At 40.3% G+C, this 22,965-nt stretch overlaps 1 protein-coding gene across 2 annotated transcripts in view; it reads left to right on the top strand.

Moving 5' to 3' along the window:
* Ryk (receptor like tyrosine kinase) overlaps positions 1-21,929 on the top strand; it is a 95,504-nt gene extending 73,575 nt beyond the window's left edge. For both annotated transcript variants that reach the window (XM_004664337.3, XM_012950089.2), the window contains exons 10-15: positions 166-235; positions 8,726-8,858; positions 10,051-10,160; positions 10,332-10,491; positions 19,635-19,771; positions 20,822-21,929. In XM_004664337.3, the coding sequence (XP_004664394.2) occupies positions 166-235; positions 8,726-8,858; positions 10,051-10,160; positions 10,332-10,491; positions 19,635-19,771; positions 20,822-20,933 (722 nt within the window). In that variant the 3' untranslated portion in view covers positions 20,934-21,929. The remainder of the gene's footprint in view (positions 1-165; positions 236-8,725; positions 8,859-10,050; positions 10,161-10,331; positions 10,492-19,634; positions 19,772-20,821) is intronic.
* The last annotated feature ends 1,036 nt before the right edge of the window (positions 21,930-22,965 follow it).

The following is a 22,965-nucleotide window of genomic DNA, read 5'->3' as shown; positions in this document are numbered from 1 at the left end:
GTCAACCTACTCAGTAAAATTCTATCTCCTGCAACAGAACATTAGGCTAGGTCTGTTGTAATTTAGAATGAAAATTTGCCTTATAATACAATGTAATAATTTGCTAATAGAAAATATTGATGTCATATACAGTATTATTCAAAACAATGTCTTTTCGTTATATAGATCAAGCTTCTGAAATTCAGGTGACAATGATGCTTACTGAAAGTTGTAAGCTGCGAGGCCTTCATCACAGGTAAGAGCAGAAGCCCACCAACATGTCAGCACCAAGCACAGCACTTCTGCTGCTTTTATTTGGAGACCATTGTGTTCAGGCCTGAATTGAAAGCCATTTGGAGTAACTTTATCCACCCCCCCCCCCCAGTATAAAGGTAAATAAATGTGTGCTCATTAATAGAAAGAAAATTTGCAGATGGTAAAGTACAGAAAAAACTAGAGGAGAGGCTGAAGACCCAAATTTATATAGTCATAGTGATAGTCATAGCTGAGGTTCTGAACAGTCTGTATTTTTCCCTTCTAAAGATTGGATGGTGCTGTGTACACATTAAAGATAATTGCCCTAAAAATTAAAACAGAACATAGAATAGCACTGACAAACATAGTAGACCAACTCCTGCCTGCAGTGACAGTTAACATGTTGCCATTTTTGCTCTGTGTGTGTGTGTGAGAGAGAGAGCGAGAGAGAGAGAGAGAGAGAGAGAGAGAGGGAGAATGAGAATCTGTATCCAGATTTTATCAGTAGCTTCCATAAACAATAAACCATAGTCATAGTCCCCTCCCCACCCTCCTTCTCCTCCTCCCAAATTCTCCCTCTATTGAATCCCTTCTTCTTTCTAACTAGTCTCTTTTATTTTGATGTCATCATTATTTTTTGCTCCTATTAATACAGGTCTTGTGTAAGTAGTGTCAGCCTTGAGGTCATGAACACCATGGTCTCTTTGTGTCTGGAAGACAGTTCCAATATGCTTTTTTTTTTCTTGTTTTTTCGAGATACAGGCTCACTGTAGCCTAGGCTGGCCTGGAATTCACTATGAGCCAAAGGCTGGCCTCGAGCTCTCAACGATCCTCCTTCCATTGCCTCCTGAATGCTGGGATTAAAGGTGTGCACCAATACACATATTTTTTAAAAGGCCATTTTTTGAGAGAGAGAATGAATTGGCATGCTAGGGTCTCAGCCACTGCAGTTGAACTCTAGATGGTTGCTCCACCAAGTGCGCATGTGTGACCTTGCATCTGCCTCACCTTTATGTGTCTGGCTAACGTGGGATCTAGAAAGAAATTGAACATGGGTCCTTAGGCTTTGCAGGCAAGCACCTTAACTGCTAAGCCATCTCTCTAGCCCCAGAATCAACATGTTTCTTAATTTAGCGGTGTTTCCAAGTTTTTCTATTGGTGGCTATAAACCCAAGTTCTCATTTTAAAGAGGCCACAAAGTGGTTTATGGAATGCTTTTACTACATGTTATTTATCTGATTGCTTACATCTGATTGTTACATCATTATATGACTTTTCAGATAGTACTTGTAGGAAGAATTTGTGCAGATTTCTGAGCCTAGAATCATAGTAGACAGTAGAAAGTGATGTGTGCAGACACATTGTATATTTAATTTCCATGTGCTTTGGGCAGTCAGTTGAGCTCTGCTAAAAACAGGTATGATGAATACACAAAGCTTAATGTTTATTTTTAAAAATATTTATTTTAAAACTACTTTTATTTATTTGCAAGCAGAGACTTCTAGAAGAGAAACAGACAGAATGGGTGTGCCAGGGCCTCAAGCCACTGCAGACAAACTCCAGTTGCATGCACCACTTTGTGCATCTGACTTCATGTGAGAACTGGAGAAATGAACTCTGATCCTTAGGCTTTGCAGGCAAATGTCTGCTGAGCCATTTCTCTAGCCTAATTCTTTTTATTTTTTTTGTTTTATTTTTATGTATTTATTTGAGAGCAACAGAAAGAGAAGAGGCACATAGAGAGAAAGAATGGGCACGCCAGAGCCTACAGCCACTGCAGATGACCTCCAGATGCATGCGCCACCTTGTGCATCTTAGCTCTTATTTTTTTCATTTTAGTTTTAGTTTGGTTTTAAAGAGCTGAGAGTCAGATTAAAAATCGATAATGAAAATGAAATAGCCTTTTGGCATTGTGGTGGTAGAGGAGAGGACAAATGAGCTAAGAGTAAGAAGACAACAACTTCTTTACTGGGATTAAATATAAACTTTTTTTTCCTTTTTGTGTTTTGAGGTAGTCTGTCTTTAGCCCAGGCTGACCTGGAATTCACCATGTAGTCTCAGGCTGGCCTCAAACTCATGGCCGTCCTCCTACGTCTGCCTCCTTAGTGCTGGGATTAAAGATGTGTGCCACCACGCCCAGCAAACATAAAATAATTCTTAGTTTTTGGTCAGTTATGGTGAAGGAAACATTCAAAGTTAATAACTCCCAGTAGCAGAAAAAGAAACAAAAGTTGTTCATTGAGGATTCTTTTGGTTTCAAATTCTAAGACACATTGCTCATTAGGTTTATTATTATAACCAAGACATTGATTAATGCAATGAACAAATATTCATACTATTTTTTAGTTTCATTGAAAAATAAAAGTGAGGCCTTTGAAAAAAATGTAGCAGAGTATTGAGAATAGTGAAGATGTTCCTTGGGAGAGCTAGGGCTATGTGATTCAAGTCTATCACTGGCCAGATTCAGTTCAAGAAGGAAGTCCTATTGCAGAGGAATGGAAGATCACCATCCTTTAGGTTATATTTGCTTAGAAAACACATTTTTCAGCTAGGCATGGTGGCATATGGCTTAATCCAAGCACTCAGGAGGAAGAAGTAGGAGGATTGCCATGCGTTTGAGGCCACCCTGAGAGCACAGAATAAATTCTAGGTCAGCTTGTGCTAGAGTGAGACCCTACCTTGAACCCCCCCCCCCCCAAAAAAAAAAAAACCCACATTTTTTCCTCTGGGCTTTTGACAAGCACTAAGAAATGACCAGTTGCATGTGTCCTTTTTGGCAGTGTTGGGAGGGCTTGATGTTCCGTTACACAAACTTAGGAGGAAGTGCCAGCAATGTTTTATAGTCGTGTATCATGCGAACTCAGAACCTAGACCCCTAGCCAATATTCTTACTCTGTTGAAAGGCCTGCACCCCATCAGCACAGAAGCATGTGGCAGGGATAAATGTAGATAGAGCCAGGATTTTTCCAGGAAGCCGTTTTTTTTTTTGGGGGGGGGGGTCATTGTTTTAATTGACATCTTCCATACTTAACAGACAATAAATCATGATAATTTTCTCCCTCCCTCACTTTCTTCTTCACAAATCCACTCTCCATCTTACCCCCTCCCTCTCTCTGTTAATCTCTGTTTTATTTTGATGTCATCATCTTTTCCTCCTATTATGAGGGTCTTATGAAGGTAATATTAGGCACTGCAAGGTCATGGATATCAAGGCCAATTAGTTTTCTTAAATCTTATTTTATTTTTTCTCAAATTTTTAAAAACATTTTCCATGATTATAAAAAATATCCCATGGTAATACCCTCCCTCCCCCCCACTTTCCCCTTTGAAATTCCATTCTCCATCATATTCCCTCTCCATCTCAATAAGTCCCTCTTTTATTTTGATGTCATGATCTTTCCCTCCTCTTATGATGGTCTTGTGTAGGTAGTGTCAGGCACTATGAGGTTATGGATATCGAGGCCATTTTATGTCTGGAGGGAGCACATTGTAAGCAGTCCAACCCTTCATTTGGCTCTTATACTCTTTCTGCCACCTCTTTCCCATTAGACCCTGAGCCTTGGAAGGAGTGATCAAGATGTTACTCAGTACTCTAGTCACTTCTTTCCTGCACCATGATATCTTCTGAATCGTCCCAAGGTCACTGCCATCTGAAAAGAGAAGATTCTCTACCCAAAGTGAGAGTAGCATTAACATAAGGGTATGAATATTAAGAGAAGTGCTTACTGGGCAGTTTGATAAGCATAGTATATATATTTATCCAGACATCAGCAGATGTTACACCCCTAGGGCTCATGACTACCCCTGTTTTAAGTTTTCAGTATCAGGGATGTATTCCTTCCCTTGGAGTGGGCCTCCAGTCCAATTGGAGGTCATTTGGTTTCCACCATGACAGACGTGCCACTATTGCACCTGTTGGCTCATTTGGGCTGGCTGGCCAATTATAAGGCTTGCAGTGTTCACTGTTGAGTATCTTCCCTGGTGGTATCACTTTCTCCCATTGAATGGCATATAGAATTGCTTCTTCCAGCTTTCTGTCAGCTGGTTTACATAGAGGAGGTTATCAGCTCAGTTCCAGCAGGATTTCTCAGTGGCCTTGCAGCCCAAGTATGTAGAGTATTCAGCAATAGGGTCTTACCATCGATTCCTGGTGGGAAACTAAGGGCAATGGCCTATAATGTTTTGGGGGCCTCGGGGACCTCCCTAGCCAACAACTCACTGGAAGGTATCCCATCCATGGCACTGAAAATTTTCTGGCAATGATCTATGGCTCCTGAGTGTTCCATTGTCCAAAATCAAAGAATTCCATATGATTTATTTATATCCTTTTAGATTTTGATTAGCCCTCCTTCCACCTTTCCTTTACTCAATCTCTTCCCCTGACCTCATTTTGAGTTTTTTTTTAAAATAGATACGTATTTATTTGCAAGCAGAGAGGGGGGGGGGGCGTGACAGACAGAATGGGCATGCCAAGGCCTCCAACCATTGCAAACAAACTCCAGATGCATGCACTACTTTGTGCATCTGGCTTTACATGGGTACTGGGGAATCAAACTTGGGTAGTTAGGCTCTGAAGATAATTGTCTTAACCACTGAGTCATCTCTCCAGCCCAAGAAGTCAGTTTTATATTCAGCATAGCCCTAAACATGATTTGGCTAAAAATGTTCTGAGCAAGCACTTGTTGCATTCTTTAGGACTATGTGGCTTTTCCACATCACACTGTGATGAATGAGCAATCCCAAGATGCTCTTGGGGAATGAGTGGAGTGACACAGTCACTTAGGAGTGCAGGACACTCAGTGAGAAGCGTGCCTCCTAATTGTAGCTTGGCCACGACTCACTGTCTGTCTGGGCTGCGAAGGGACACCAAGATTCCTAGTTGCACTGAAGGAAACCCATTGTTAATCCATAGTGTGGTTGGACTCCCCACTCCCTGCAGCAGTTCTTCTCTCTGTTAGAGAACTACACCCCTACAGTTTTCTTAACCCGAAGTCTGTACGGCTGGCTGTGTGTGGATTTGTTCACTTTTTGTCCATTTTGCACTTAGTATTCAGCTAGCCACAAAGAATAAAAATGGAGCATATTATAGAATTTGCCAGAGAAGTTTAGGTGCAAATGGCACCTGGCTTCAGATTTTACCTTTTTAAGATTATGGTATGTAGTTCAGAATGCTTACTTCTTGTTAACATCTGTGATTAAGGCTTGTAGATGCATTGAAATATATTAAAGCATTTGAAATCCTGTCTTTTTACTACTTTTCCTATTAGAATTTATGAGCATTTTTTTTTATCATAAGTGAAATAATACTTACATGAGTTAAAGATAAGTTTGCCTCAGTTACCTTATGTCAGTACTGTTGAGCTGTTTCTTCCTGTGGTTTGACACTTCCAGTGGCTCAGGATGCCTTAGGGTGGGCACTTGCTATGCTGAAAGCCTAAAAGCCCTTTATTGCAAGTACACTCAGCAAGACTGAGAATTGGAGGATGTTCTGCGTCACACCCCACACCACAGCCCTCTGCTCTAGTCACTTTTCTTAGAAATCTCAGACCTTTGTCTCTATCCTCCTTTCCTCTGTAAAATGGGCAGAGTGAAGAATGGCCGTTTGTACTTTGAAACATTTTCATAAAGTTTGTTATGTCTCCTAGAGGGGTTTTAACTATCTAGTTAGAGAATAAAAAACATTGATTTTGAAGGCTGGAGAGATGGCTGAGCAGTTAAGGTGTTTGCCTGTAAATCAGCCTTGATTCTCTAGTACCCACATAAAGCCAGAAGTACAAGGTGGCACATGCATGTGGAGTTGGTTTGTAGTGGCTAGAGGCCCTGGTACTCATCTCTCTTCCCTCCCCTCTGTCTCTTTCTCTCTCTCAAATAAATAATATGTATGTATGTGTTTCTTTTTTTAAGAAAAGCTGGGCATGGTGGCACACATCTTTAATTCTCACTCGAGGCAGAGGTGGGGAGGATCACTACTTGAAGCCACTGTGAGACTACATAGAATTCTAGGTCAGCCTGGGAAAGAGTGAGACGTCACCTCAGAAAAAAAAAAAAAAAAAAAGATTTGACTTAGTTGCACCTGAGCAAAATAATCTTATTCTGATAAACACCAGTCATGGGAAAAGGAGCAGAGAAAGGCTCTTTCTTGTTAAGGAAATGGGCCAACTCATCATACTTGCCCTGATGTCAGTGTTTTCCCAGGCTAATCACGAGTGAAGTGTTAGCTGTTGTGCTCATGGAAGGGGTCGAAACATCATGCTTCTGCTCCTCTTTTTCTCTAGGGAGGAAGTGTCCTGTGTAGGGGAATGCACAGGGTTTTGGTTTTAGTCAGTGACACGGGAATGTTTTTCTCCTTGGAGTTGGCCTTTGTCTTCTAGGTTCCTAATCTCTCTCCCTGCCGGGGTTTTCCTCACCAGTGTAGTGATGTCATAATACAACAGAGGCCACTAACTGTGCAGCTGCAAAGCCTGAGAGGTTATGCAAGTCCTCATTTCCTAGCTCCTGGGGTCCACACTCCCTGGTCATAAACCCGACCCAAGCAAGTAGAGGCCACAGCTCGCCACCTGTGCAGTGGTGGCCGTGCTAGAATTTTACAGCTCATATTAAGCATGCTAAACTGAAAAAATTTTCAGGAAATAAAAGCAAGATAGAAATTATCTATAGCTCCATAGGTCAAAGACAACAACTCAGCCCTGGCATATTTCTGCCGCTGTTTTTTCTCCATAGATGTAATTGTCCTGTAAACTGTAAATACGTGTCTTACTTTCCTTAAAAAGTTTACTCATGCTCTCTTAACATCTCTGTGACCATTTAATTGTTTTTATATTTTGCTTTTCTCTGATTACTCCTGGCCATTTATACTTGCAACTTTTCACTATTACTACATTATTCTTGTAATTTTTTTTTTCATTTTTGAGGTTAGGTCTCACTCTAGCCCAAACTAAGTAGTCTAAGGGTAGCCTCGAACTCGGGGCAGTCCTCCTTCCTCTGCTTCCCAAGTGCTAGGATTAAAGGTGTGCACCACCATGCCTGGCTTCTTATAACTTTGTGGATATTTTTCTTAATTAGTACACTCGGAAGAAGAATTTGCTAAGTAGGAATGCTTTTAAGGCTACTATGTATGTATGTTTCAATTTCTTTTTCTGTCTTTGTTTTTTTGAGGTAGGGTTTCACTGTAGCCCAGGATCACTTGGAATTTACCATGTAGTTCAGAGTAGCCTCAGACTTATAGCAATCATCCTATCTCTGCCTTCTGAGTGCTGGGATTAAAGGCGTGTGCCACCACGCCTGGCTATTAAATGTTTTAATGGTATAGACTGCAAAGCAGGAAATATAAACATGAAGAGTATGCTTTTTGCCTGTTAGGAATTTTCAGCTTAGTAGAGATGAACGAATTGTGTAGTTACATAACCTTAGGGAAAGTTAGCAGTTCCAGATATCATTACACAATAGGATAAAACTTGCATATGCACCAAAGAAGTTAAAATGGAACAGTAATGTGTACCATGTGTTTGGTTTATTTTGCACATAATAGCATCCTTTTATGATTGGTGAAGGCCCCAAGTTATAAGTTTGAAAAATAAAGCTTAAAAGAGATAGTCACTCACAGAGTTAATTTTGTTTTCAAAAGTTGAGTTCCAAATTCCATATGATCAGCTAAAGACATTTTAGCTGTGTGTGTGTGTAGTGTGATATGATGTGATGTGATATGATATGATATGATATGATGTACAGTGTATGCATGTATGTACACACAGATGTATGTGCTCCATGGGCTTGCATGTGGAGGACAGCAGAACATTGGGTAATTTTCTCTTACCACTCATCCATGTTTCCTTGAGATGGGAGTCTCCCCTTCAACCCAGAGCTGCTGTCAGCAAGCCCCAGCAATTCTCCAGCCGCCCCCCCCCCCAAAAAAAACTGGCATAGTTACATATGTGTGTAACCCTTCCAGCCTTTTTTAAAAAAAATAGGTTTTGGGGAGTCAAACTTGGCAGTCTGTAGCCCAAGACTATCATGCCTAAGTGACCTGCACTCTTAACTGCTAAGTTGTCTCCCCAGCCTCAATTTCAGCCTCTTAAGACCTTTTTGATTATTACATGCTTGTGCACTGTCTGAATTGGATTTTTTCTGAGTGTGATGAAATTAAGAGCAACATATCATGGAATCCTTATGGCCAGGCCATTTTTGAGTGCTGGTGGTGATCCTTTGGAGTGATGATTGAGTGTAACCAGAGTAACCAGAGTGTCTTCAGATAATCCAGTTCACAGGGAACAACTCAGTCTTTATCATTTTTCCTTTTGAGAGAGCTCATATATAGGAACTCTTTAAATTTGGTTTTAAAAACATGGCATTTTAAGTAAAAGAAAATTAATGATAGTGTTTTTAAGTGTGTTTAGGATTTTGTTTTGTTTAAACTATCTTTATTTTTTATTCAAAATAAACCTAAGGTTTTAAATTTCATTTGTCTTTCTCCCAACTTTGTATTATTTTATAGAAATCTTCTTCCTATAACTCATGTGTGTATAGAAGAAGGAGAAAAACCCATGGTGATATTGCCTTACATGAATTGGGGAAATCTTAAATTGTTTTTACGGCAGTGCAAATTAGTAGAGGCCAATAATCCACAGGTGAGAAAAATTTCCCCAAATACCGTTTATTTCCTAGTAGTTTCTGATAGTGTCTTTGAAAGTTGGTATTAATAGTTATACATATATAAATTGTTTAAAGGACTTGTAAAAGATACACAAAAAGAGCCAGAAGATGCTTGTAACCTGTGGATTTGGAGGACAGTGAAATGGTTGATGCTTCCTTTCTTGACACACTTGGCTGATGCTCATGGTGTTTATTTGTAATCACCACAGACTCCTCTAGCACCATCCCATTCATTTCCTGAGATCCCCGTGGAGACACGTGTCCTAGGTTTCCTTCTAGGAGTGGAAACAGTTGACAGCCATTTCATCCATCACACTTACAGCTGGTGGTGACTAGAGGTCTAGACTGTGGGAGATAATTGGGAATAATTCTTAATGTGCTCCTCTGGAAGATGCCAGTCATTCAAGAGTTTCTTGTCATTACTTGTATATTGTAGCTATGAACATTTGGTCAGATTCCAAACATCTGACAGCAATGGCAATAAAGCATACTGGGTGCTTTGCTTTCTTCTGTATTTTCTAACCTCATTAATTTTATTTTAAGATTTATAATAATGCATTTATTGTAGTTAACAGAACAACCTGCATTCAGATCTGCATTGAGTATTTGGTTGACTGTGCATGATATACTGTATAGCTTGAAAGGATCCCAGCTGCGGTTCCCAGCAAGAGTTGTAGTTTGTGGCTCACATGCGTGACCAGGGGAAGAACTTCATTCAGCCGCAGTACTGGCACATCTAGAGGAGCATGTCAGTGGAGCAAGCTCTAGACTTAGTAGTTGAAAATGGCCCTCAGGGGATTATCTCCTAATAAAAACTACTGCTTTAAAAGAAAAGACTGAATTATTACCTAACAAGCATTTGAAATACTACTTTGAAGATTCCACATTTATTGAACATTTACTGAGTAGCTATCATGTGGTGATTGTAGAGAGAGAAATATAGCGGATTGTAGGACACAGTCAAGTCAGTGGTGAGTCAACACAGAATAAGGACTTCAGTTGATGCAAGTATGGTCAATACAGTGCTATAAGAACATACTGTGGTTAAGAAATGGCTTTTTAAAACTCAGAGAATAGGAGCACTGAAGTAGGATTGTGGAATCAAATAACCAGCCACCATCATAAGCTCCCTGCTGTCTGGTAAAGCTTGTTTTTCTGTTGCTGCAGGCAATTTCTCAGCAAGACCTGGTACACATGGCTATTCAGATTGCCTGTGGAATGAGCTACCTGGCAAGAAGGGAAGTCATCCACAAAGACCTGGCTGCTAGGAACTGTGTGTAGGTGTCACAATCTTGCCATGGTCACTTGGTGGGTAGTGCTTCCTCAGTTTGGGGTTCTCTTCAGGAGTCACAGTGGGATTTGTGGTGTGTTTTTGGTGGTAGTGATCCTTGCTTCTTAATGCCCTGATGCCTTTGATATTCTTATTTCTTCACATTCTTACTTCTCAGCATAGATGACACGCTTCAAGTGAAGATCACAGACAATGCCCTCTCCAGAGACTTGTTCCCCATGGACTACCACTGTCTAGGGGACAATGAGAACAGGCCAGTTCGATGGATGGCTCTTGAAAGTCTGGTTAATAATGAGTTCTCTAGTGCGAGTGATGTGGTAAGTACTACACTCCAGATATCAACACAATGGAGAAGAAAGCTTTTAGTTTTAAAATGTTTTCAACATTTTTGTCCCTTTTTAAAGTCTAGCAACTATTTTTCTTTAAATGTATTTATTCATTTGAGAGAGAAAGGGGCAGAGAGAGAGAGAGAGAAGAGAATAGGCATGCCAGGCCCTCCAGCCACTGCAAACGAACTCCAGATGCATGTGCCCCCTTGTGCATCTGGCTTATGGTTCCCAGAGAATCAAGCTGGGATCCTGTTAGCCTTGTAGGCAAACACCTTAACTGCTATGCCATCTCTCCAGCCCAGAATCTAGTAACTATTATCTGACATTTTTTATTCAGAAAGCAAATGTTGTTAGCTACCAGTTAATTAATTTGTGGAGATAAGCTATGACCCAAACTTTGGGCCACAATGACTTGTGTTCTTCCCCACTGGAAAATGCCGAGGAAGCAACTCTTCACGCTGAGCTGGGCGTGAGTGTCCCAACGTTAGGTGTTAGGATGTTGCGGTTTACAGTTTCAGCTTGACCAAGTGCTGCCAAATCATAAAGATGGATTTTTATCTTTTCTTCAGTGGTCTCATGTTTTCCCACACATCACTGTCTTCCTTTGGTCAGTTTCTGGGTAGTTCTATCATTTAGCCACATCATTATAATTGGTTCATTTATTGGTTTATAGGCTTAGGATGTGGATCTTTGAAACTATTTTTCAAGTTACTATAGTTAGGTATTAAAATTATCAGAGATTTCCTCAGTAAAGAGCTATTAACTCCAATTTAAAATTCTTGAAATAAGCCAGGTGTGATGGTGCACGCTTTTAACCCCAGCACTTGGGAGGCAGAGGTAGGAGGATCACCATGAGTTCGAGGCCACCCTGAGACTACATAGTGAATTCCAGGTCAGTCTGAGCTAGAGTGAGACCCTACCTCGGGAAAAAAAAATGTTGAAAGTAATTTGGTAAGAAGGGAAAAATTTTTTTCTTTTTGCCACATTGCTTCTTTTACATACTAGCATCTTGGTAAAAGGCATTCTTGATGGGAATGAACAATTTACTAAAAATTTCCCAACCTTTTTCTGTTGAAGTTTTCATTATATATGTTGTTAGGCTAGGGAAATAGCTCAGTGATTAAAGGCTGTTGCTTGCAAAGCCTGCTGATGGGAGTTCAGTTTCCCAGCACCCACATAAAGCCAGATACATAAAGTAGCACATGCACCTGGAGTTCCTTGGAGCTTAAAGTGCCTGTGTGCTTGCATGCATTCTCCCTCTCTTTCTCTCTGTTCTTGAAAATAAATAAAATTTAAAAATATTTTTTAAAAATGCCTGTATCTGTCTTCATTATTTCAAAACCAACTATTAAAAACAACACAACCCACTAGGCATTTGAAATGGACAGAGGAAGTATACATGGTCACAAGAAGGAATGTTACCTGCTTCCTGCAGAAACTGCAGAAGCTCCATGTTGCCCAGCCCGATAGGCATGAGGCATGTCAGGCAGTTGGTGTTGGGTACAGAAAATACATCCAAAAGCTTAGATACAGAACCCTAAGGGTTCACTTTGGACAACAGAAGGAAATTAAGTCCACTCTGTTTTGCTAGAGCTTTAATGGTAAAAGTTTCTTGAACATTAATGTTCCAAAGTTAAAATTCCAACTAAAGCAATTTACATATATAAAGCCATTTTTATGATTATCTGAAGAGAATTTAGGCTTTTTCTAAAAGAGCAATTTCCTTTTGTTTTTGATCATCCCTCCTACCCACCCCTCCAAAAAATAAGAGGAAAAATGCAGAGTTTAATTTTAATTCAAAATTAAGCTGCTCTAATGTACATTGCCTAAAACCCATTGTACTCCTCAAGACAAGATAATTTTAATTGCCAAATCTTTATTCAGAAATTCTGAATTATAGTTGGAATTATTCAGTAGTTTCTACACTAAACAATACTGTTTTCCCAGGTTGGGGGTAACTTTGGTTTTGTAGTTTTAAGTCAGCTGATTTTGAGATGCTCACATCCACACATTTGTTTTCCCTGTATCTCTCTTTAAATGCTTTAATCTAATCTTTGCTAAATTATCTTATAAACTCCAACTGTGCTTCAAATACATATATATATGGCATACATTTTAAAAAATGTTTTTGAGTCAAGCCCAAAAGACTGACTTAACAATTTTTTTTTTGTTTATCATTTATTTATTTGAGAGCAACAGACAGAGAGAAAGAGGCAGAGAGAGAGAGAGAGAGAGAGAGAGAGAGTGTGTGTATGTGTATGTGTGCGCGCCAGGGCCTCCAGCCACTGCAAACGAACTCCAGATGCGTGTACCCCCTTGTGCATCTGGCTAACGTGAGTCCTGGGGAATCGAGCCTTAAACCAGGGTTCTTAGACTTCATAGGCAAGTGCTTAACTGCGAAGCCATCTCTCCAGCTCCTCCCCCCCCTCTTTTTTCATGAGAGAGAATTGGCATTCCAGGTTCTCCAACCACTGTAATTGAACTGCAGAAATATGCGCCACCCCCAGCACTGAGGTGAGCGGAGATGAGAGGAATGCTGGGGCTACTGGTCAGCCAGTGTGGCTGGAAAAGAATAACAACGTTGACAAAAAAATGGAGAAATCCAGGTTCAATGAGAGACAGGATGGACACACCGATGCCTTTTTCTGCTTTCTGTATACATGGACCTGTGCTCATGTATGCGCATACACACCCACACACATCACACAAAGAAAGACAACAAAATAGTTCTACACTATTTATTTAGAAATGCACTAATTTTTTTCTCTATACACTCCAGGCTCCTGTTCACAACTAACTCCACAAAGAAGGTGAAGTGAGAAAGAAATTTATTAGGCTCAAAAAAAATAATAGTACATTACATCTCTGGGCTTTATTTTCATGATTTTAACTGAGAAGATCCAATATTCAGTACACTAATATTTTTTTCTTGTTAATTTTTTATTGACAGCTTCTATAATTACAGACAATAAACCATGATTTTCCATCCCCCATTTTCCCCTTCACAACTCGTCTCTGTCATTTCCCCTCCCTCTCTCCATTAGTCTCTCTTATATTTTGATGCCATCGTCTTTTTCTCCTATTATGAATGTCTTGTGAAGGTATTGCTGGACACTGTGAGGTCATGGATATTGAGGCCAATTTCTGTCTGGGCAGTTGCATTGTAGAGTGGTGTCCTTCCTTTGGCTCTTACATTCTTTCCACCACCTCTTCCACAGTGGACCCTGAGCCTTGGAGGGTGTGATAGAGATGTTTCAGTGCTGAGCAATCCTCTGTCACTTCTTCTCAGCAATATGTTGCCTTTTAGGTCATCCCAGTGGTAATCGCCATCTGAAAAGAGAAGCTTCTGTAACCAAAAGTGAGAACAGCATTAATATATGAATATGAACATTAAGTGTAGTGCTATCAGGGCAGTTTGGTGATAATAATATATGCATTTAGCCAGATAAAAATGAGCTTTTTTGCCACAGGCTTTTGATTAGCTTTTCACTACCAGACATGTATTCCCACCCTAATTGGGCTTCCAGTCCAATTAGAGAGCAGTTGGTTTTCCCCAGAGCAGATATGCCACTAATGCACTCATTCAGTCATATGGCCTGTTTGGCCAAACTTGAGGCTTCCAAATACACTGATATTCTAATAATGTTAACTTTTAACTATTAAGCTTAAGAAATATGGACATCTAGATTCAGCTAGTTATAAATGTCTTCTAATATTCCAAGTTGTGACCTCATCACAAGCATTCTTAAGAGTGTCTGGATATTATTATTATTATTATTATTATCATCATTATTATTATTATTTTGAGGTAGGGTTTCACTCTAGCTCAGGGTCTCCTGGAATTCACTATGTAGTCTCAGGGTGACCTCAAACTCATGGCGATCCTCCTACTTCTGCCTCCCGAATGCTGGGATTAAAGGCGTGCGCCACCATGCCCAACTGGATATCATTTTTGTTTAAGCTGCTTCACAAACTGCAAATACAACCATAGATTTTATTATGTGACTTTCTTTTCCTTTATTTGAAAATAGATTTCTTTTTTTTTAATCTTTTCACAATTTTTATTAACATTTTCCATGATTATAAAAAATATCCCATGGTAATGTCCCCCCTTCCCCCTTTGAAATTCCATTCTCCATCATATTACCTCCCCATCTCAATCATTCTACTTATGTATATACAGTACCAACCTGAAAATAGGTTTCTTTATTTATGTCTTCTTTGAATTATTAAGCTAATTGTAGTAGCTAATAAAATTCTGCTGTAAGACACTGCCTTCTTTTAAGAGAGTAAATGCAATCAAGAGAGCATAGTTAAGAATTTCTTGCTGGTTTCTTGTCTTTATGATACAACATTGTATTTAAAAAGCATTTTCTTGGGAAAAACAAGTCAAGGAAATAGATTCCATGCTAGTCTTATCAGCGTGATTTATGACAGTGAGGAGGTCCCTTTTTAATGTCTTTGAACAGTTTTTAGGGCATAGGGCAAATGGAAACGTGTCCCTTGTACCTTTATGCTTTTCTGTTACAGACATTCAACTTGCTTCTGTTGCACATTTCTTCTCATTCCTCCTACTTGTCCAGTGCTGTGGGTGGTTGTGGCCATGTCCTGGGCACACTTGCTCAAGAGACCCTCACATCTATAAAGAACCATGGTGAGCAGTCTTGGGCTACTGTGGTAGCTAAGACAAGGCCTGAGTTAATAGGGGATGCTTGTTTTCCGAAGTACAGAAAACCTAATAGAGTAACGTTTAGACTACCAGTAGCTGTTTTCCTTTGTGGTTGCAGATTTTACTTATCAACAATCATAGACCTATTATTTAAGTGTAAAAATTCACATTAAGGGAAATGAATATTAAAGACATTAGGGGCCATCTGGAGATGAAAGGATGATTTCACACCTTACTTTAGGAAATAGAGGTCTAAGATCTAATGTTCTTAAGAAAGTACTGTTTAGTTTGATTAAATACTCCCATTTTAGTTTTCTTTATACTTCCTTGGAAAGAAGAATTGGCTTATGGAATAGTTCATGCATTTTCAGAGGCAAGCAGAGCCCAGGGGTAGATTCTGTGATTGTGCTCCTCCAGGACAGTGCCCCGACGCAAGGTTCTGAGCATCTCTCCTTTGGTTCCTTTAGAGCCTTATTTTGACTGTTCTGTTTCATACTTGCTTGGATGGTCTTAGTACTCTGACAGAGCTGTCTCTAAGCATTTGCAGTGGCAAAAGTGTCATGAACAACCAATTCTGACTTCCTGGCACCTATATTGGGTCCTCTGTCTTTCCTAATTATAGATAGGCCTTAGGACAGATTCACAGCAGAAATGAAATTGTTTAGAAATCTAGACACACAGTCCAGGCATGGTGGCGCACACCTTAAATCCCAGCACTCAGTAGGCAGAGGTAGGAGGATCACCGAGAGTTCGAGGCCACCCTGAGACTACATAGTGAATTCCAGGTCAGCCTGGGCTAGAGAGAGGCAAGAAAAACACCAACCAACCAACCAAACAACAACAAAAATAGTTAGTTCTCTGTTGTTCAGTACCTTGCCTTCCAGGTCTGCTGGCAGCTTCAGTCCTCAGCTTCTCAGAAAGCTCCATAGTGGCCCTGGCCAGGCATGACGTAGAAGGCACATTTCATCACACCACTTCTCTATCTGCTGAGACTGCAGAGAGCAAGCCAAACTCTGAATAAGGGGGACTGCTGTGCTAGAGTCAGTCTGGCATTTTAAGTTCCTAAAGAAACCAGATGTCAGCCTCTTAATTTGGTAACCTCAGCTGAAGTAGGTTGAAATGAGGGAAAAAAAAAAAAAAGTCTTCAAATATACCTGAAAAATTATGCCAGTATACTATTAGTGAAAAATTATTTTTTCAATTTGGTATATGTGGGCGTATATGTGCACAAGTTTGTGTGTACACATGTACATGCGTATTTGCATATAAAGGCCAGAAAACAACTTCAAATACTATCCATCTACTTTGTTTTGTTTTTCAAGGTAGGGTGTCACTCAGACTCAGGCTGACCTGGAATTAACTATGTTAAAGGCCTCAACTCATGGTGATCCTCCTACCTCTGCCTCCCCAGTGCTGGGATTAAAGGCATGCGCCACCACACCTGTCTATCCATCTACTTTTTGAGGCCTGAAGCTGTCCAGCTGTGCTCGACTGGCTAGCCAGTGAGCTCCAGGGATCCATCTTTCTCTGCCTCCAAAGCTTGGGATTATAAGCACATGCTATCATTTCTTTGTGGGTACTGTGGGTCAAACCTGTGTCTTCATGCTAATGAGGCAAGTACTTTACCAACTGAGCTATTCCTCCCCAAATTTTTAATATCCTATATCTGAAAAAGTAAAAGAATCAACTGGTGTGGTGTCTCATGCCTGTAATTCCAGCACCCAGAAGGCTGAGGAAGGTGTTACAAGTTGAGGCTAGCCTTGGTTACAGAGTAAGACCATGCCTCAGAAAAAGAAAAGAAACAAAACAACACATACACACAAAGGGGGGCAGAAAAGAAAGAATAATACAAGTTGAGAAGAGAGGGTTACAGTAAATAGAAAACCATCGCTGTTAAAGTGGATTTTGTCATGGTCTTTCATGAAACTGGGAAAGTAGCCTGACCTTTTGGTTGACCCCTTTCCAACTATGGCAAGCAGGAGATTTGAGAATAAGCCTATCCACATTTTACATAGCTTAGTCATCACAAGATTTTAGAGCAAATTTTCTAATGTCATCTTTGTGCCATTTGGTCTTCTGTTGTTAAAGGTATGACGCCTGACATGTTTTAATCATGTTTGCTGGTTTTTAAGGAATGGCGCTACAGTTATTATTCTATTCTGTGTGTGGATTTTAGGTGTTGCAGTATATCATGTGAGAACCTGAGGTGAGAATTTAGCAATGAAAAGATCAAATTTGCCGGACATGGTGGCACATACCTTTAATCCCAGCACTGGGGAGGCAGAGGTGGTAGGATTGCTGATAGTCTGAGGCCATCCTGAGGCTGCATAGTGAATTTCTGGTCAGCCTGGGCTAGAGTGAGACCTTACCTCGGAAAACCAAAAATAAGTAAATAAAGATCAAACTTAGGTGAAAGAATTGAGTTTTTCTTAGGGCTAAGAATTGAACCTAGCTAGGCTCTCGTGTGTATTAACAAAGTATTCCACCTCTGAGCTATTCCCTCAGCCTGGAAGAAGTATCTCGAGGCTGGCACTGAAGATTAAACACAGAATTCAGTTTTGTTTCATATATATGTTGCACATATAGCCTGAAGGTAAATTTTGTGTTTTTTTTTTTTTTTGAGAAAAAATACATATGTTTGTTTATTTGAGAGAGAAAGAGACACAGAGAGACAGGGAGAGAATGGGCACACCTAACTACTCCAAACAAATTCCAGACATTTGTGCCACCTTGTGCAGCTGGCTTACATGGGTACTGGGGAATCAAACATGGGTCCTTTGGCTTTGCTGGCAAATGCTTTAACTGCTAAGCTATTTCTCTACACCCCCCTTTTTATAGAATTTAAAAAATTTTTACGTATTTGAAAAAGAGAGAATGGGTGTGCCATGGCCTCTAGCCACTGCAGATGAACTCCAGACATGTGTGCCACCTTGTGCATATGACTTTTCATGGGTCTTGGGGAATCAAACCTGTGCCCTTTGGGTTTGCAGACAAGCACCTTAACCACTAAGCCATCAGCCCCTGTGCTATATTTGTAATGATAGTTTCATGGTATGGAAATTTCAACTTTGGTGATATGTCATTGCAGTGATGTGTGTGGTTAGTCAATCTGTGTATTTTACAAAGTAGTTAGGATTTTGTTGTTAGTAAAAAAAATTACAAATTTAGTGCACAATGTCTAGATTTTGTAGGTACACTTGTATTTAATTTATATGTCTCTTACTCCTCCTCATTTTTGTTCTCTCACTCATTAAGAAATACATGGCAAGCCACTAATTTAGTCTGTTCCCTCACCTTACAAACTTAAGCTACCAGTGTGCGATTTTCAGGGTTGATTGTGAAAATGAAATGTGATTGACAGCTCATCACAGAACACATGGAACCTGTGGAAGCTCGTGAGCATTGTGCAGTGGTACACAGGCTCATTCTCTTTCCTCAGCTTGTTATGCTGGGACCTCAGGCCTCATAGGTGGCAACAGATCAGTGGAAGTTCCCCTTGTGAGCCCTTCGCAGCTGTACAGCAGCTCTGGGTAAAGGTGGATGTGTTTCCTGTCCTCCATACAGTCTGCAGGAGCCACAGTACAGCCAACGCAGGGCCGAAGTGGGAAGCCCTAAGCAGCTCGCCAGTAGGCACTGCTGTCTCTGCTTAGTCCCTGTACCTATTGGGCACTCACATACTAAGTTAAGTAACTACTCAGGCAAGGCTGGAAAATCCTTTCTCGGGATGTTATCATCTGCTAAAACTTTTAAATACAGGGTTAAGAGACACAGCTCAGTGATGGGACAAGTGCTATGTATGCATGACATTTGGGGTTCAGTCTCCAGCACTACAAAATGAGCAATCTAAAAATCTATGACATATTTTATATAATTTTGCATATTTCACTTAATTTATGCTAAAATTGTGTTCATTTTCTACTACTTGGCTGCTTAAATTAGCCAAAATTTTATAGTTACAAATTTTCACATTAATTTTGAATTGGTATAGCTTATAAGCAGGAGTAAAAAAACTAACTCTTCAACAGATCTAATTACTTAAAACAATACTAATATTCAAGTTGAAGGATGCATTTATTAAAATGCTTTCCTAGAAGTGCATTTTTCTAGAAAATTCTAACTTGGCATGATACTTTTTTTCTGAGACAGGGTCTCATCCTTCCCACTGAAGATGACCTTGAACTTTTGATTCTCCTGCCACTGTCTTCCGAGAGCTGGGATTGTAGGCATTAGCTACCATGCTTGGTTTTTTGCAGTGCTCCAGACTAAATCTAGGGCTTCTGGCATGCTAGGGAAGCACACTCCTAACTAAGCTACGTCCCTACCCCTACAGACTTATTATAAATCGTGTTTCACTTTTCTCTCTTAGTTGAGCTGCCTTTTTTTGGCCTGTAGTTGGCTGTAGTTAGGAGCACCAGAAAGCTGTTTTAAATCTCTCATTGTTTTGCTGCTGTTCTTTTCCTAGTGGGCCTTTGGAGTGACGCTGTGGGAACTCATGACTCTGGGCCAGACACCCTATGTGGACATCGACCCCTTTGAGATGGCCGCATACCTAAAAGATGGTTACCGAATAGCCCAGCCAATCAACTGCCCTGATGAACTGTGAGTTGTTCTGATTTCAAAAATATGAACTATATTGCATATATAAAAGTAAAAAAGCTACTGGTGTGATGGCGCACGCCTTTAATCCCAGCACTTGGGAGGCAGAGGTCGGAGGATTGCCGTGAGTTCGAGGCCACCCTGAGACTCCATATTCCAGGTCAGTCTGGGCCAGAATGACACCCTACCTCAAAAAACAAACAAACAAAAAAAAGTAGTAAAAAAGCAAGTTGCCAAATTCATATAGAGCCTCCCCTTTTGAGATAATGACTCTTAAGACTTGAATTAGACTCTTAGAGAACTCCCAAGTCAGACAGATTCTTTAACTGTTTCATGCACCTGACATCTTGTGTTTATAATGAATAATCTTAGATACAAATTAGTTCCACAGTCTGTGTCATAGTGATGAAACTGGTTGGGTAGTATGTCAGTTATCTGACTTTTGTTTAAGAAGACTTAAGGATGGGGTGCTTGTAAAAGCCTTTCTCATCATCATCTTGTCAGTTGATGCTTAAGGAAGTTGTTCTGGGTTAGTGAGTGCCATCGGTGCCTCCTGCTCTCATCACATAGCTGGCTTTCTACATCATGGGAATGGGATGGGCAGGGGCTGGCTGGGGTAAGTGGTTACAGAGATGAGTGTGGTCTCCAGAATCCCATGAAGGGGGTTCTGTGTCAGCTCAAGGCAGTAGCCTTGCTAATGATCCAGGACTCTTAGAACTCAGGTAGTACTTCCTCTGAGGTATTCCTCATTTATCATTTACAGGGTAACACAGGTTATTGTTTTGGACTGTGTTTTCTGTATTTCTCTGAAACTCTGCATTTGCTGAAATACTTATGTTTGGTTTTCTTCTCATGGAGAACCGAAATCCACACATAGAATCCACAGAACTCATTTTAGATCCTTATCATTCAGGATCTGCCAGCACATAGTCCCATTAATTAGCTGCTAGTATCCTGCCTTCTTCATTTCCTCACTTGAACAGAACACACAACTGGCATCAAAGTGCCTAGAATGTCAGGAGTACTGATAAATTTGCTGTTGTGTCTCTGCAGATTTGCTGTGATGGCCTGTTGCTGGGCCTTAGACCCAGAGGAGAGGCCCAAGTTTCAGCAGCTGGTGCAGTGCCTCTCAGAGTTTCATGCTGCCCTGGGAGCCTATGTCTGATCCCTCTCAGTCTCCGCATCAGAACGCTGTGCTTGCCATGGATGCCTTGCGTGTAACACAGCAACAGCAGAAGCACCTTTGTCTTCCAGAGCACCGTGCCTAGGAGCGCTTTAAAACCTGAGCTTTTAAAGACACACTTAACGTGAAGTATTTTCTAGATATCACTTTTATTAGGTTGAACTGAAAGAGGTTTTATAAATTTTTGGCCAAAAAATTTTAAAACATTATTACTTTGGATTAGGGGATGCATTCTTAAAAAATAAACAGTTTTAAAAATTGTTTAGACAGATATTTGGAGTAGTTATCTTAGTGCCAACTGTTTTTTAAAATTTTTACTTCAGTGAGGTCATACAGATGGCTCACTTTTAAAGCTGTTTGAAGACTTTTGCCACTGGTCTTGGGAATGGTTTGTCTTCAAAATGCAGTACTTTTCTTAGGAAAGGCAAAACAGCAGAAAAGGTGTCTAGTTTGCCTTGTGCAAGGAAAGGCAACATAATTGTGGAGAGAAAAAGAATAGATTGAAAAATAATTTTTTTAAATGGTTATTAGAAATAATTTTTCTTACGTGGAAATTGTTTATTTCTTTCTGTTTTAGTGAAAAGGAGCTCCACTTTCTTGTTCTGAGGGAAATGGGAGCGAAGTTCATCATATATTAATTTTTCAGAAATAAGCTTTCCCGTGAGCCAGAAGAGGAGGGCCAGATTTGTAGGAAGTAATAGCAACTTTATTTATTTTTGCTCTCTGGGAAAAGAGATAATGCAATTCCAGAAAGTGAAGTCATGTTTCTAAGGTTCAGACTCTCTTCCATAGCACCTAGAATAGTGCTATGCACAGAGTGGGTGCTTGAGTTAGGTCTTTTTTTGTTTGTTTGGTTGGTTGGTTGGTTTTGGTTTTAAGTTTAAACTGGTAAATTTTGTGCTTATCTTCAAGGCTGGCTTAAGTGTAAAATTGTTTTTTTTAAGACACTTGAAAAATTAAAGGACTTGTTTTATATTATCAGAGTGTTGAAATATTGTTCATAATGCATTATTGGTGGCTGTGTCTGAGTTTCTGAATGTGCAGAAGCCAGATAGTTGGGAATGTGTGACTCAAGTTCCAAAACCCTCGCATAAGGACTTTGGCCTGGGGTCTAGTCAGATGTCAGAATTGTGGTTACAAGAAAGACTCCCAACACTGACACTTTGTCCAGAGCCAGTAAGAAAATGGTGCATATCTACTTATACTCAGACAGTGTGGAACAGGCCTACGAAATGACTTGGCCTGAAGCTGCCTGCCACTGTTTCCATCCACACAGGTATAAAAGGGAGGATGTATATCAGCTGGAGACTTGTGCTATTTTTACTTATTTGAGACAGAAGGGGGCAGGGAATATGAAATGGCATGCCAGGGCCTCTAGCCACTGCAAATGAACTCCAGATGTATGTACCACCTTGTGCATCTAGCTTACATGGGACCTGGAGAATCAAATCTGGGTCCTTAAGTTTTGCAGACAAGCGCCTTAATTAACTAAGCCATCTCTTCAGCCCTTTTGCTATTTTGAAACAAGCTTTATGAATTAGCACATCTGGAAAACCATCTCACACAGTACATGGTCTCACAACATGCAAACCCAGAGCAAACCCTGAATACCATAGTATGCTGGCGTTTTGATTTTATGATATACCTATCCCTCAAGTGGCTGGCTTTAAAAGAAGCCCCCTCTTGGACAATTTGTTAGTACAGATGCTTTGTTCATGACTGTATACTTAGAAGGCATTCATTCAACAAGCACTTCCTAGCTGTGCATGGAGTCACTCTCACTCTTTCACCTCCTGTGCTTTTTTTTTTGAATTTTTTTCAAGGTGGGGTCTCACTCCAGCTCAGGCTGACCTGGAATTCACTATGTACTGTCAGGGTGTCCTTGAACTCTGGGTGATCCTCCTACCTTGCCTCCTGAGTGCTGAGATTAAAGGCATGTGCCACCGTGCACGGCCCATGCATTACTTTTTTTTTTTTTTTTAATTTCAAATGAGAACATTTAGATTTCACAGTC

The sequence above is a fragment of the Jaculus jaculus genome, chromosome 17, assembly GCF_020740685.1.
Source record: "Jaculus jaculus isolate mJacJac1 chromosome 17, mJacJac1.mat.Y.cur, whole genome shotgun sequence".
In the NCBI taxonomy this organism is placed as follows: domain Eukaryota; kingdom Metazoa; phylum Chordata; class Mammalia; order Rodentia; family Dipodidae; genus Jaculus; species Jaculus jaculus.
The sequence above is the reverse complement of the archived record's forward strand: the minus strand, read 5'-3'. Positions and strand labels throughout refer to the sequence as shown.